Source organism: Aphelocoma coerulescens, chromosome 4 (genome assembly GCF_041296385.1).
Source record: "Aphelocoma coerulescens isolate FSJ_1873_10779 chromosome 4, UR_Acoe_1.0, whole genome shotgun sequence".
Classification (NCBI taxonomy): Eukaryota; Metazoa; Chordata; class Aves; order Passeriformes; family Corvidae; genus Aphelocoma; species Aphelocoma coerulescens.
In genome coordinates this window covers 8,632,666-8,646,462 of record NC_091017.1, presented here as the reverse complement: position 1 = coordinate 8,646,462, position 13,797 = coordinate 8,632,666, and the positions used below count along the sequence as shown (strand labels likewise).

General features: G+C 46.4%; 1 protein-coding gene across 2 annotated transcripts; it reads left to right on the top strand.

Annotated features, from left to right (window-relative positions):
* The first annotated feature begins 7,361 nt into the window (after positions 1-7,361).
* LOC138108935 (uncharacterized) lies at positions 7,362-10,589 on the top strand. Of its 2 annotated transcripts, XM_069012075.1 has the most exons (8): positions 7,362-7,774; positions 8,095-8,180; positions 8,550-8,644; positions 9,064-9,169; positions 9,425-9,533; positions 9,691-9,822; positions 10,178-10,335; positions 10,485-10,589. In XM_069012075.1, the coding sequence occupies exons 1-8, from the start codon at positions 7,706-7,708 to the stop codon at positions 10,516-10,518; spliced, it is 789 nt and encodes a 262-aa protein (XP_068868176.1). In that variant the 5' UTR covers positions 7,362-7,705; the 3' UTR covers positions 10,519-10,589. The 2 variants fall into 2 exon arrangements, with proteins under 2 accessions (XP_068868176.1, XP_068868177.1); XM_069012076.1 differs by lacking the exon at positions 9,691-9,822.
* Positions 10,590-13,797: the final 3,208 nt, after the last annotated feature.

Here is a 13,797-nt window from a genome sequence, read left to right as displayed (position 1 = left end):
GATAATGATAAATCTGAGAATTGGAACCAACTTCTATAACTTCTGTCTTCATTTCACTTCCTCAGACCAAATTAATTCGATTATATTGTGGAGCAAAATGCTGGAAATGTCCTTTTCTAAAATATATGGAAAGTAAAATAAATAGCAAGTAAGCATGTGTTCCTTTTTACTGTATTTTTATGGAGGTTATAACCAGAGTTCTTTTCTTCCAGATTTAATCTGAGTTCTTATAAGCAGTTACTCTTATGGAGTCAGTATGGACCAAATCCAAAGCTGTTCAAGTAAAATAGTGAGATTTCCAGTGATTTCAGTGTTCTTTTGATCAGGCCCTTAATCTTTTAGAAAATGTTAAGCTTAAAAGGACTATTGTGTGGATGGTGCCAATGGAATTCCCTTTTGTGCCTGAAGGAGAAGGTGGAGATTTACTAAGTGGTTGTCTGTAAGCATTGTTTTACTTCATTGTCATTCTGTTCCCTTTCCAGCTGTTTTTGTACATAAAAGGTTAAAGTAAATCCCTTTTAAAAGGTTCACTATTGTGTTAAGGTACTTAAAGTTTAATGTCTTTGTGTCAAAGAGCTTTTATGAAAGTAGATTTGTCCAGGCATATCCTGTAATAAACAACTGGAAACTGCAGGGGTTGGCCTGTGGTGGCTATATAGCAAGAATACCATTTAACTAGTTGGCTTTATATCATGATTAATTTCCCCCTTGGTTTGTTTTTGGTTTTTGGCTTTTTTTTTTCATTTTTCAATTTTATTAATTCACTTATTTATTTTTTTGATCTGAATATTTATGTCCTATCTTGGTCAAATGGTCTTAAATAGTCTTTTGGTTTGTAGACAGCAGAAAACTCCTCATCTTGGATTGATGCTAGGAGGGCTGTATGAAAGCAGATTACATCTCTGCATGGTATTCACTGATTAAGTGTTTGAAGAGCAAAGTTTCTCATCTTTAAAACAATTTCCTTTAGTACAAAATGTACAGGAAAATGAGTATTTCTAGATTAGGCAAGAGAAAAAGCTGCCACAGAGGTAATAGGCATCATTTGTATGTGGGCCAGAAGTTTAATTAGGATTTAGCAAAACAGAAAACTAGAGCTTTAGCCCATCTGATACAAACCAGAAGTGAAAGCCCATAACAGTTTGGGACAGGGAGGAAATGTAAGGTTTTTACAAACTGGAAAGGGAAAGACAATGAATAGTTTCAGTAGTAATAATGAGGATGGGGAAAAATTGCAGAAAAATAATATAAAAAAGTAAAGAAGTAGAAGTTTCCAAAAGTCTCAGAGGGAAAATTAGGTAAGGAAAGTTCTAGCAAATAAGAAGTAGAATATGAAGTAGTAATTCCTTCACTACATTTATAGTCCTGTGAATGAACACGCAAAACCAAAATCCATATTTTGGATGTGATGATGCTGAACAGTAATGATCTGTAATGGCAAGAGTCACCATCAGAGTTCTCAGATGACAATAGAAGGCTTTAGAAAATAATTTTAAGTGTATGACTCAATCGGTAATTCTTAGAGAATTATTATCACTGACAGTCCAAGAACAGATTAATTGAGTGGACATGCAGAAACAGAGTTATCATCTCCCCAATTTAGCTGCACTTACCTAAAGTACAGCTTGATTCTTCCAGATGAAATGGGGCTGGGTCAGTCGGGGTGGAAATGAGTGGAGTGAGTCAGCCCTTGGGCAGAGACGCAAAGCTGGATTCAGTGTTTTGAGCAATGGAAACACCATTTCCACATGCCACCAGTGCTTGCTGGGGTGACACCAAGAAAGGTTTACCAGAGGCATGGCACTGCCAGTAGCACCATGGAGATGGTGCTGACCAAGGACCCAGAGGAAGCTGGGTCACCTCAGGACCTCATCATCTCTCAGAACTCCCCTGTGACTACTCCCCACAGGCCTTCCAGCAAAAGGAAGATTTTAATTGCTTTGAGGAACAAGGAGAAAAATAAAGATGGAAATGAGAAATGCAAGTGCTTACAGATACTTGCAGGTATTTACTGTAAGTGCCTTTGTTCAAAAACTCCTCAACGCTGTTTGAGTCTGAAGGAGGAAAAAATTTGCTTCTGAGGCATTTAAAACTAATTTTGTTCTCATTTGTGTGAGAAGATAAATTGTGATACTTATGAAACTATGTCATTTTAATTGTGCATGTTAGAATATGTTTAGCATACAGGATAGTCTAGATTTAGTCCTTGGAAGTTTTATTTTATTGCTCTGCGTATTTCACCTGTACTTCCAATCTGTAAAACATGTACATCATGAAGCTGCAAGCAAAGTCTCACTGCATTTCTCTGCTGTGTTACCTCTGTTTCTTCTGAAGAGGCCTGCCTTAAGAAGCCATGCTTTCTATGCCCATAGACTTATTAGCCCAAACTGCTAATAGATGCCAACCAATATTAATTACGGTGTCGGTGTGTGGTTCACATTAAGAACAGCAGGATTACTTTTAGAACCAGAGTGGATGCAGTCTGTTGCAGCAGTATGAGCAGGTAGCGGGTCTTCCCTAGTAGGGGTCATCTATAAATAAAATTTCTCAGACCAGAACCATGCAGACTTGTGCATTTTGAAGTCAATCAGTGCTCACATGGTGCCTCTCCTCCCATCATCAAGCTTTTAACAGAAAAGAGTGCAGGGAAAACCCATGCACAGGCATCATTTGTGTTGGGTTTACCCTGTGCGACCTATGAACTCCTGCTTTTATTTGTATCCATAGTGGGAGAAGACTGCAAGAGACATTAGCAATGCCTTTCTGCCTTTCTCCCAGCATAATTCAGATGGGATTATGGGAGTGCTTGGGTGAGTTCACTGCCCTGAGCACATGGGGAGCTGGGATCCCTTGTCTCTTCTCTCCCCTTCTGTTTTACTGATGTCCTTCTAAGGCATTTTCTTTTTCCTTCCAGCTTTCCAAATGGGATTGTGCCATCATTTTATTATGTGCAGAGGTGACTTCAGACTTACACGGTTTGTGTTTTCCTCTCTTTGCTGGCTTGACAGGTTATACGGAACCTGCTTGTCCACACAAACATTTAAATCAAGTGCCCTGTGTTAGCCAGTGGGGAATAGTTCTTGGAGCCCTCTACCACAGACTTCCAGGTGCTAGACCAGACTAATACATGTCTCAGATTTGATGACTCCAAGTATTTTAATTACATGGATATATGCTGTAGGATCAAATTCTTCAGAGAATTTCATACTTAAAATCAATTGATTCAGACAATTATTTTCATTAATAAAAATATAAAATACTTGTTTGAAACAGACTGAAATGAAGTTTAGTTCTGGTTTTCATAGTTCCTGCAGTTATGTGAAATAGTGGAGTTCAGCTTAATTGACCATGCAAAATGTGTTTGCACATTGCTAATTTCAAAATCCAAGGCTTAATGTTAAAGTTAGAATTTGAATGACATAAATAGACAAGTACAAATTTTTTATAGACACTAAACTTTTCACTTGCTATGATGCTAATGCTTAGATACCTTATTTAATGATAGTTAATACAGTGATACTGATTTTGTCCCTGCTGTGTTCATTATTAACCCCAGAAGGCAATGGAAATTTTATTAGACTCAGTACTGGATATTAATACTGTGCCTGACTATGTTGTGAAAAAAGTGAAGAAGGAGCCTGCAAATATTTGTAAGTTAATTGCCTGACTTGGAAACCACTAATGTACATGAATAACATTTACTCATGGAGATTGTCTCAGTGAATTCAAAATCTGTCCAATGAGTAGTTGTCAAACAAGGCCATAAATCACAACTTTACGAAAAGTTTAAGAAATGTTAATGAGACAGCACCCTCAAGGTATTATGGAAACTTAAGAAGTTTTCATGAACAGCATTTTAAAGTCATATATAATTAAATAATGGAACCGGTCAATGTTTAAAATAAACAACCAGAAGTTGAACTTAGTTTGCCTATATTAAAAATAATAGATCTGGAGCAGCCATCAACTCATGGTAGCTATTTATATTCTACCTGAAAACAACAGCCACCCATGTCCGTGTTCCTTCAAACCTGGTACACCGTACTCTGTGGCTGAGTATGGGTTTTCATTTATTTTTGTGGCTGGCCAGTGTGGCAGCAGAATCAGTGGACGGGCAACCAGCTGAGCCATGAATGAGCCTGGCACTCTGCTTTCACATGGGAAGCAACATGGGGACAAATGTTCATGGGGCCTGTCTTATGGCTAAGTGAAAATGCTGTGATGGTCCACCAGGGTTTCAGCTGTGCCTTGTTTACCTGAACAGTGAGTAGGGTAATGTCACTAGAGTGAGGAGGAGAAAATGACAAGCTGATGGCCAAACAAAATTCCTGTCTCAGGGAAGGTGATTTCTTATATCACTTGCATGTGGTTATCAGTCCCTGTCTTGGATGGTTAATTTGGGTGCATATTGCCGGCTGCAAAGAGTCTCCTCCAGCTTGGTGGAGAGTTTGGGAAGGCAATTCATGCCCAGGGGAATCTTCCAGGAGGGTGACTGTTCATCGGAGGATGCAGCTGCAAGGCACGTGGTGTCTTTGCAGCAGCCTATGTACAGTTGCAGTCCTTTGTGGATCCTGGTGTACTGAAAGAGGTGCATCCCAGTGGCTTTAAGGAATAGGAGGGGATGAATGTTGTCCTTTGAGCCAAAATGTGGCATTAATTTCTCTCATGACCTGGGGTGGACCTCTCCAGCCCTATTCTGAATGCGCAAAGCCTTTCAGCACTAACTCACATTGTGCCCCAGGTTCCAGCTTCTTGTGTTCCCAGCTTCTGTGTGGCCAGCTAGGGAGGATGAGTTGAGATGTGCAGGCAGGACCACCAGTGCAGCAGCCTGGGGTGCCCAGTGGGGCTGCCCTGCTAGTGCTGAAGCCAAACGTGGGTGAGGCAGTGTGGTGGCAGGTTCTGTACAGGCCTGTGTCCCACGGCATGATGTCACAGTGGGACACCCACAGCGACAGCTTCTTCTCCACTCAGTGTCCCTGGACCACCATCTCTGGAGAGGCACTGTGGTGTGCAGGAGCTGTCCTGCTGCCAGGAGGTGGAAGGAGGCTGTGGCAGAGCATTGGCGACACCGCTTGAGAAGCGCTGAGGGGGAGGAGAGGAGAAGAGGGTTTTTGTAGCAGGAAAAGCACCTCTTCCCCAGCTGTTGCAGTGCAGGGGGGCAGAAATGCAGAAGTATCTGCTCTATAATGCTGTGGAGCCAGAGGAGCTCCCAACCCTCAGGGAGCTCAGCACCATTGGTAAGGCCCCAGGGGTCCCTTGCAGGAGCACTGTAAGTGCCAGGATTACATGGAGATGAGCTGTGGAAAGCCCAAGGCTGGAGCCATAGGTGGGACCCTTCTGGAGGGTTCAGGCTGCTGCAAGGAAAGCCCTGCCTTGTTGTGCCTTGGAGCTCGAAGGTGGCTTTGGTAGCTTCTCCCCCTGTAAGGAGAATGGAGCACCCAAGATTCATAGATGCTTGTGGTAGAAGTGATGCCTAAAGGCCACTTGCTTTTTATATACTTTTCATATACTCATATGTCTATAGATTACTATTACATAGTTATATAGCTCCTAGTATTTTTCCTACCCTTTATCTTAGATTTTAGAGCAATAAACTAATCTTCTAACACATTCCTAAAATACTGTTTAGTCTTGTTTTCAAGAAGAGAACCTAGAAGTACATTTTGTTTTCCAATCAGAATCTGAGAAGACACAAGAAGTGGAGGAAAGAAGCCCTGGACCAACTCCAGTGGGGTAGTATCCGGGGAAAAATTACCTAACCAACTGTTCTTCTAATTGGACAAAGTTTGTTAGACATGATGATTTGTTAAGCTTACAAAATTGTAGAAATCCAATGCTGAGTGTGACCATGACCACTGTGACACCTGGAAACTTCCAAATAAAGGCCTGCTTTTTATTTTACTATTTTAACACTCTTGCAAGGGTTTTTCTCTTATGATATCAAGCAACAGAAGGGAACAACAAAAATCAGAGGGTCCACAAAAACTCACTAAGTTTCATTAGAAAGTTACAAGGTTGGCATGGAAATTTCTACGTTAGTCCCCAATTTACTACTATATAAGCACATGGATATAAGTCCAGGGGGCCTGACCAGGCTTGGTAGGGGCACCTTTTTATAGAGAGACTTCTTGCTTTCTACACAAATTAGTTGTCATGTGCAGTCTGTTCTTTCACACCTTTCAGGAAATGGGTTAGAGGGCTTTTGGGGGTCTTTGGTGGTTGTGATCTCCCCTATAGTCCATGCCCACTTCTTGGCCTCATTCCTGCTCTTGCAGTGTACTGTGCTGTGCTTATGTCCAGGATCTAGAGCAAGGATGTTTGTCCCAGAAAAGTGCTGCTCTACTTCCTCATGGCCCTCTTCTCTAGCCCCCTTTAACACTGTCTTAATACCAACAGTCCTTGGTTATTAACCGCAGTCATTGTTATAACCAACAACCCTTGGTTAGCTCCACAGCCATCCGGCTATGGGTGTTTTAAACATACACATTCACCCCATCTGGGAATCCCGAGTAGCCCAGGCCTCCAGGCACTGGCAGTGTCTAAAAGTGGAAATCCCCTTTGCAAAACTACAGCCTGCCCTTCCTCTCCAGGCCTGTCTTGGACACAGGGTGGGCTTTGAGCCTGGGGGCAGTCCAGAACACAGCTGGGCAGCCCCATCAGTGAGAGTGCTTATTCAGGGCAAGGGGGAGCATGAGAGCACTCCACTGTCACCTGCAGGGGTAGGGACATGGGGGATGGTGGCTTATGCTGACTTCAGAACATGGTATGGCTTTCATTTGCTTTCCAGAAATCTGCAAAGTCTGGTCTGGAATGTCTCGGTACATCTACAGACAGCTCTTGCAGAAGACGGTGAGTCTTGCCTCCTGCATGTGCCTCATCCTGCTCCTCTGGGGCTACGGAGCAGGACCCAAAGTGCCATCCCCAGGGCCATGCAAGTCATCCTCCTTACCTTTGGGCAGCCCTGCCAACTCTTCCTCTTGCTTGTTTTTGCAGGCAGTGGAGATTGGAGTTGGGACTTTTGCAGTTGTCCCAGTGCATGCCAGTGTGGAAGAGGGCAAGGTTTTGCCTGTTGAGAGACCTATGTTCATTCTGAGCAAGCCTCTGAAGATGTTTTACAACCTTGAGAGTGATGAGACCAAAATTCCTGGTAAGAACATGGGATCCTTTCCTTACACAGGCCTTGCATTTTGGCTTGGTGCCAACACCTCTGATATGGCAAAAAAAGACTCTTCCAACTTGCAGAGTGCTGAGTGTGGGCACAGGTGTGGTAGCCCAACACCCTGCCCCTCCCTGAGGAGCCAGCCTCATCTGCTCAGCTCCCCTGTGATCCAGCTGGCTGCTCACAGCAGGAGGCAAAGCTTTGCTTGGCTTTTCCTGTGTCCATTCTGGAGATGTGGCTGAAGCTGAAGGAGGAGCACTGTCTGGCAGTGTTGCCTGAGAGCTGGGCACTGGTGTTCTCTAGTCTCTGAATTGGCTGAACTGTGATGGGACACTGTTACTTTGTGCTTGTTTTCTAGATGAGATACCTGTTGTTCAGCCAGACTTTGAGGAGATTGCTGCAGAGACCCACTTTCGCCATGAAATTGTGGAGCAGTGTGTACAGGAGACCCTGCTTTGCTTTGCTGGGGCCCTCCGAGACAACAAAGAGGTGGAATTCTCATTCAGGAGCATCGGTATCCTTGCTGTGCGAAAAAAAGTGGTCATCATGACCTTCTTTGACAGCTGTCTGCTGGAGCTGGATACAACAGGAAACATGCTGAAAGCCCTTCTTGTGGTGAGCTTGTCATTTCTGTGGGATTCCTTCTCATGGCTCTGTGGCAATGTGCTGTCAAAACTATCCAGACTGTCTAACTATCCACTGCCTTCTCTGGGCTGCTGTCACTTGCCTCACCACCCAGCCTAGGCACTCTCCCAATGAGCTAGTCCAAGTCTCGGGAGTGCCTCAGCCCCTTTGAGGGAGGGGGCTAATGACATCAAGAGAGAAGATAGTGTGAGGCAGCCTTTGTGTCTTTGTGCACCAAGGTGGTTTGCTGCCATTCTGAGCAACCAGCAAATGTTCTAGATGTCTGCTGATGTACTGTTGCTCCTTTCCAGGACCCCAACATGATGAGCATTGTTGCCTTTCCGGGCCAAAATGATTTTAGTCGGGTCAGTCAAGATGAGGTTGTCACACTGCCAAGGTGAGCAGGATGGCTGCTACAGCCCTCAGCTCCTTGAGTGTCTGCTCAGCCACCATTTTGGGGATACCGTCCTGCCGAGGCTCCTTTCCAGCCAAACTTGGGCAAGAGCAGCCACTTCACAGGAGAGCTTCCCTCTCCACTGCTCACTCCTCCCTGGCTTGGAGATTGCAGATGAAGTGGCCGTTCTGCTTCCAATGTGCCCTGAGAGAGGCAAGAGGGTTGGTGCAGGCAGCAAGGATGGCATGTGCCCTGTGTCCTCCAAGGACTAGGCAGTGGCCCCCAAAGATATGTGCCAGCAGCTTATAAGCATCAGCCTCCAAGGGAGCCTGTCGCCCCAGCTTTACCCAGCTGGTGCCTTCCTGTTTCCAGTCTTGTAGTTGAGACCCCACACCAGCCATTGGCCCCGCTGATTTCCCTGAAGCCCAGAAGAGAGTCGGCGCCTTGGGGCGGGGGTTCACGCAGAGGTATGTCCCAGCTGAGAGCTGGCAGAGGACTGTGGGTGCTCTTGCTCTCACGAGGGCAAGAGGTCTGAGGTCACTGTGGGGCAACCTATTCTGGAAGAGGCTTTGCGCTGTGGGCAGCCCCTACAACCCAGTTTCCCCAGTGGGCCCCTGGGATTCCCCAGTACCTCCCAGTTCTTCCCACTGGTGGGTCCCTTCTCCCAGCAAGGTATAAGAGGGAGATGAGAAAAACCATGCCCTGGGGCAGTGGTCGGAATTCAGCTCTGGAGCAGATCCAGTGTGGAAAAAAGAAAGGGGCCTGCCTGGAACTGTGGCAAGGATTGTCCGTGAGCCTTGTGTGGCATGACTGTGCAGCTCTGCCACCCATGCTGTCCCACGTGATCTCAAAGACTGTGTGCTCTTCTCTTGCCTCCTGCTTGCAGTAAGTGTGCTGGATCCAGTGTTCCTGGCTCGGCGGAGGATTTCTCAGGCCAGTCAGCAGTCGATGGAATTCGATCAGGCTAGAGACAAGGAAGCTGGCCAAGGCGGGTGAGCCTTGTAGAGGAGCGGTGTGGCTGAGGGCATGCCCTCACTATCACCCTCATTATCACTCGTGATAATGGGTGGTGCTTCCCTTGTCTGGGGTGCATATGCTGATGCCAAAGGGCCCTGGAGACATTGTCCTGCTGGACACGTGGTCCTCCTACTGAACTGCTGGGTGGTGCCAGAGGACAGGCTGTGATCCCACAGATACAAGCTCACACTTGGCTACCTTAAGCTCAGACTGCTGGCTGTCCTTTTTAGATACCTGCCCGTAATCCAAGAGAAGACTCAGATGATGCTGAAGCACTTCACATCTCCAGTTCAGCCAGGGTTGAAGGTCTCTGCAGCTATTCCACAACCCTCAGAAGTGGTAGGTTCATCCCAGGGTTTTGCCAGTCCTGTGTCACGGCCCAGGCTCTGGGCTGGGGCAGGAGAGGCAGCAAGAACTGCCCATGGTCCCAGCCCTCCTGCCCTGCCCAAGCTCAAGGTGGCTAATGCTGCATGCATGGTGTGTGCATGGCCTTCAGGGAGCGCACCCCCTCTACACTGAGAGGGAAGAAAGAGAGCTCCAGCTGCTGATGGCATCCAAGCGCCATGAGGTGGAAGCAGAAGTGTGGCGCAAATACTTTGGCAGCCGAATGGTCACTGAGAAAGGACAGGTATGGCATGCACCTCACAGCCCCCAGGGAAAGGACATTTTGCCTTTCTGCTTGCTGGCAGGGGAGCAGGGAAGGTGTCCTCGCACAGCAGTAGTGCCATGGCTGGGAGCCGGACAGAGGCCTTCTGCCTGCCCGGTGCCCTGGCAAGAGGAACTGTCCCTCAGGCCCCAGGCTGGAGCGTGCAGCTGGATGTGTCATGGGCTGTTTGCTTTGTGCCCTCTCTGCGAGGGAGCAGCACCACTGCCTTGTGAGCGCTAAGCCAGGCCTGTGCAAGGCGCACGCTTTGGCTGAAGCTTTGAGAGTAGCCCCAGCTATGGGCGGCAGCGCTTTAGGAGAGTCTCCTCTGCCTTTGCAGACCTCCTGCCCCTATGTATTTGAGGATCCCTATCGCCCTTCCCACGTCCTGAGAAAGGCCTATGCCAAGAAGCTGAGGGAGATGGGGCAAAGCACGGCAAGGCAGAGCACCTCAGAGCAGCAAGCAGAGTTTCGGCTCTTGAAGAAAGTGCTGGAAGAGTAAGTGAGGTGGAACCAGGGCCCACAACAGGCCCTCTAGAGCAGCGGGATGGCACCACCAAGTGCTACCCGCCTGAGCCGGGCTTTGGGGCATTGGGAGCCCTTCTGCCCAGCCACATAACTGAGGCCCTTTTTTCTGTCTCCTTTAGCAAGGGTGTGCAGACAGCTCTGTTGGAGCACTGAGGGGAAGGCCCAGGGACTGCCAGCCCTGACAAGAAGCTGCCAGCATCCCTGTGGAGACTATTGCCACAGCATTCATCCTTTTCAACAGGAGAGCTACCAGGAATGGGTGGCAGGGACAAGGACTCCCTTAGCTAAGGGCAGTGTACCAAATAAAGGTTGCTGGTACTTGAGCCCCACTGGAGTGACCATACTGATGCCTTCATTGCCTTTTTCTGCAGCCAAGGGGTAGGAGAGGCCTCTGCAGACCCATGGTCAAAGAGTAAATGGGCTGGAGGTACCTGGCCCTGCCAAGCAGTCGTGACAGGCCATGGGACTGAAAAAGTGATGTCCCTTCCAGGATAAAGGGCATGGAAGCTGCAGAGCACAGCTTCTCTGCATCCAAACACTACTTTGTAGTGTTAATCAAAGGCCTATGGCTGGTCACAGGACTGTCAGTGCAGATTTGATCTGGTGAAAGTAAACAGTGGGCTTGATGCTCCTTGAAGAGCTACACTTGCACGGAGAAATATGCTTCATTGAAGACGCTCCTTAGTTTAGTCTGTGGCTGACCCTCAGGAACCGCTCAGTGGCCTTCTTGGGAGAAGGCTTATTCACTTCAGAAAGAGAGAAACTTTTGAAAGTGTAAAAGTCCTTTTTTTGGCAAGGTAAACTTCACAGCATGATGAAGAAAGCCACAATATGGAAAAGAGCACTAGCAGCAGCATATGCAACTATGCCAGATCCTGTCAGACCCTGGGGTCTCCACTGGGACTGCTGTTGCTGAATATCATCTTCCTTAATGGCATAGCTAGTGGGATTGACTGCAGCCTCAGCAAATTTGCAGATCTCATGGGAGCAGGACCCAGGCTGACAGTTTTGGAGGTAGATCTTCATTCTGTGTATTTTATTACAGGACTTATCCAGGCACTGAGCAGCCAGAAAACTTTTTTTGGCTGCCTCTCCATGTTCCCAGGCCTCCCAAACCACAATTTCTTAACTCTTCAGCTGGCTGGAAGCATATCCACAGTGGCTGGTATATATCCAGCAGTATCTGGTGGCATTAGCAGCTGGCTTGACAGGGACAAAGGTGACAGGGTTCTGGGGGAAGGCTTAGGTGTTCGAAGTCACACTGTATTTTTATTGCAAACTTAGGTGATTAATTGGTTATGTGTGTTGTTTTTTGTTTTTTTAATTACATGGGACACTATTTCTGTTGAGAGGCTGAGGGGAGCAGGAGGTATTGGACAGAGGTGAACTGCTTCAGCAAACAGAAGCTCAGAAAAGAAGCAGGGGACCTGGGGAGGCAGGTGCATGTTCCTAAACCGGCCCTGCCTCACAACTGGTGCGGAGGGGGCTCAGCCCCCAGGCAGGATGCACTGGCACCGGAGGGAGGCAGCTTCCTGCCCTTCCCTGTCCTTCCCTGCCCCCCGGGAGTGTGAGCCACCAGGGTGGGAAGAAGAAAGCCGTGACTTGTAAAAGAGCACTAGCAACAGCAGCTCCTCAGACCCACCTTTCCTAGCTGAGGGGGCTTCAGTCAGACCAGATAACATTCATCTCTGCAGTGAAGGACCTCCATCATCTCTGTGGTCTTGTGTGCCAGTCACAGATGGTTTACGATAGTAGTGTGAAAGACTGACAGGTTTGTGTGCAGCTAAAATGATGAACGAGGTTTAAGGGCTGGCCATTTGCCTGCTGCTGCCAGTAAGTGTGCTTTGTAGAGTTTTAAAGTGTAAAGCCATCCAGATTTGTCAGTTTTCTAAACCTTTTTTAGCATAGTGCATCCAAATTCCTCAAGTGATATGTTGAAAATATGTATTAATTTTCAGCATAGAGGTGCAGCCAGAAGGAGCAGAGGAAATCTAGTGTGTTTAGAAAGGGTTTCACTCTTGTACCTTGAGAAAGAAATCTGTAGGAGTATAAGAGTGTCATAGACAGCTTTTATTTGAAGACGCTGTGGATGGTTTAAAGTAACATAAAGTTCTGATGATTGACTGTCCTGTTAAGGGCAAGAGCTTCAGCACTGTGGTTTAAAACTCACACCTGCTCCCACAAAACTGAGGCAGGGCTTTAAAATGAACTGTGTGTTTAGCCAGAAGCCCAAGAAGGACTAATAGCCAGCAGAGAAGCTGGAATGCCTTGGGAAGGTACATCACTCATGTTGGTGGAAGTTAGTATAGCAGCTGCTGGTGAAACTGGTTTTGTTTTGATTAGCATTTTGCTTCTGATGATCAGCTCCTTGCTAGGGAGCAGATAGTCTCAGACCTTGGCCTAGAAAATGTTGGACTGGCCTTTCAGAAGGGTGCATGCTCAGATGTCGTTCTGCTTTCAAACAGCTAATGTATAATTGGCATGCTTACATTATTGGCTGTTGTCTTTTCATGTCGAGTGACTGAATTATTGCCTGAGAATGTTACATGCTCACAGAGACAGAAGCCTTGTGCAATGAAAATGCAGGTATTCTTTCAAGATGTGGTTGCATTTAAAAAAAGTAGTCTGTTATTAGTAGGATATGGAGCAGTAACCCTTGCTCCTAAACATAGACAGTAATCTAACCAGAGCTGTAAAAACTGACTTCTTGAACATTTGGTGAAACTTCTAATCCTTCTGGGGAAATAATTGTGTGTTAATTAAGAGCAGGGATTCCACGAGGCTTATTAGCTGTCTAGCTGGATCTGGGAAGCAGAAGGTTGAGCAGAGTTTAACTAAAATTTAGAACTGTTAATTAGTCTGCTTTCTTCCCAGTCTCCTTTCTATTTTCCTGGTTTTGGATTGTGTAGCGCACTTTGAATGACCCGTGAGAAGCTACTGCTACTGTGCTTCTGACATGATAGCTCCCAATTGTAAATGCTGTACTTTACTAGCTGTGAAAGAATAAAGCTTTAAAAGAGCTTGGCTGCCCTTAGCTACAAGCTGGCTTGTTATGGATGAAGAAATGACAGAAAGTGGAAAAAGCAGGCTGGCTAATCTTGTTAAATTGGCTGAGTAATGTTGCATTCACAATATGTGAACTCCATGCTGCAAGGCACAGATGCTTTAATAAACTTTAGATGACCTGTCTTACTTTAGCACTCTTTACAGGGTTCAGAAAATGTTTTATAGCTTCACGGAAACCTACAAATGAAACCGCCTCCCTTATAGACCTCTGTTTTGGGAGTTACAGATATGGGAATCTGTGAATGTGCGAAGGTTGTGCTTCACTGATGCGTGCCTGGGCAAGATAAGGGAGGGAAAGGTAAAACCTGAGACCTGTGGGTTTAGTAGGTTCAAAAGTTTGTTAAACAGCAATGTGAACTGTTTCCT

Coding starts and splice junctions, on each gene's coding strand:
- LOC138108935 (XM_069012075.1), top strand. CDS start 7,706: ATGACCTTCTTTGACAGCTGTCTGCTGGAGCTGGATACAACAGGAAAC. Junction 7,775..8,094: donor TGCTGAAAGCCCTTCTTGTG/GTGAGCTTGTCA, acceptor GCTCCTTTCCAG/GACCCCAACATGATGAGCAT. Junction 9,534..9,690: donor TTCCACAACCCTCAGAAGTG/GTAGGTTCATCC, acceptor CATGGCCTTCAG/GGAGCGCACCCCCTCTACAC.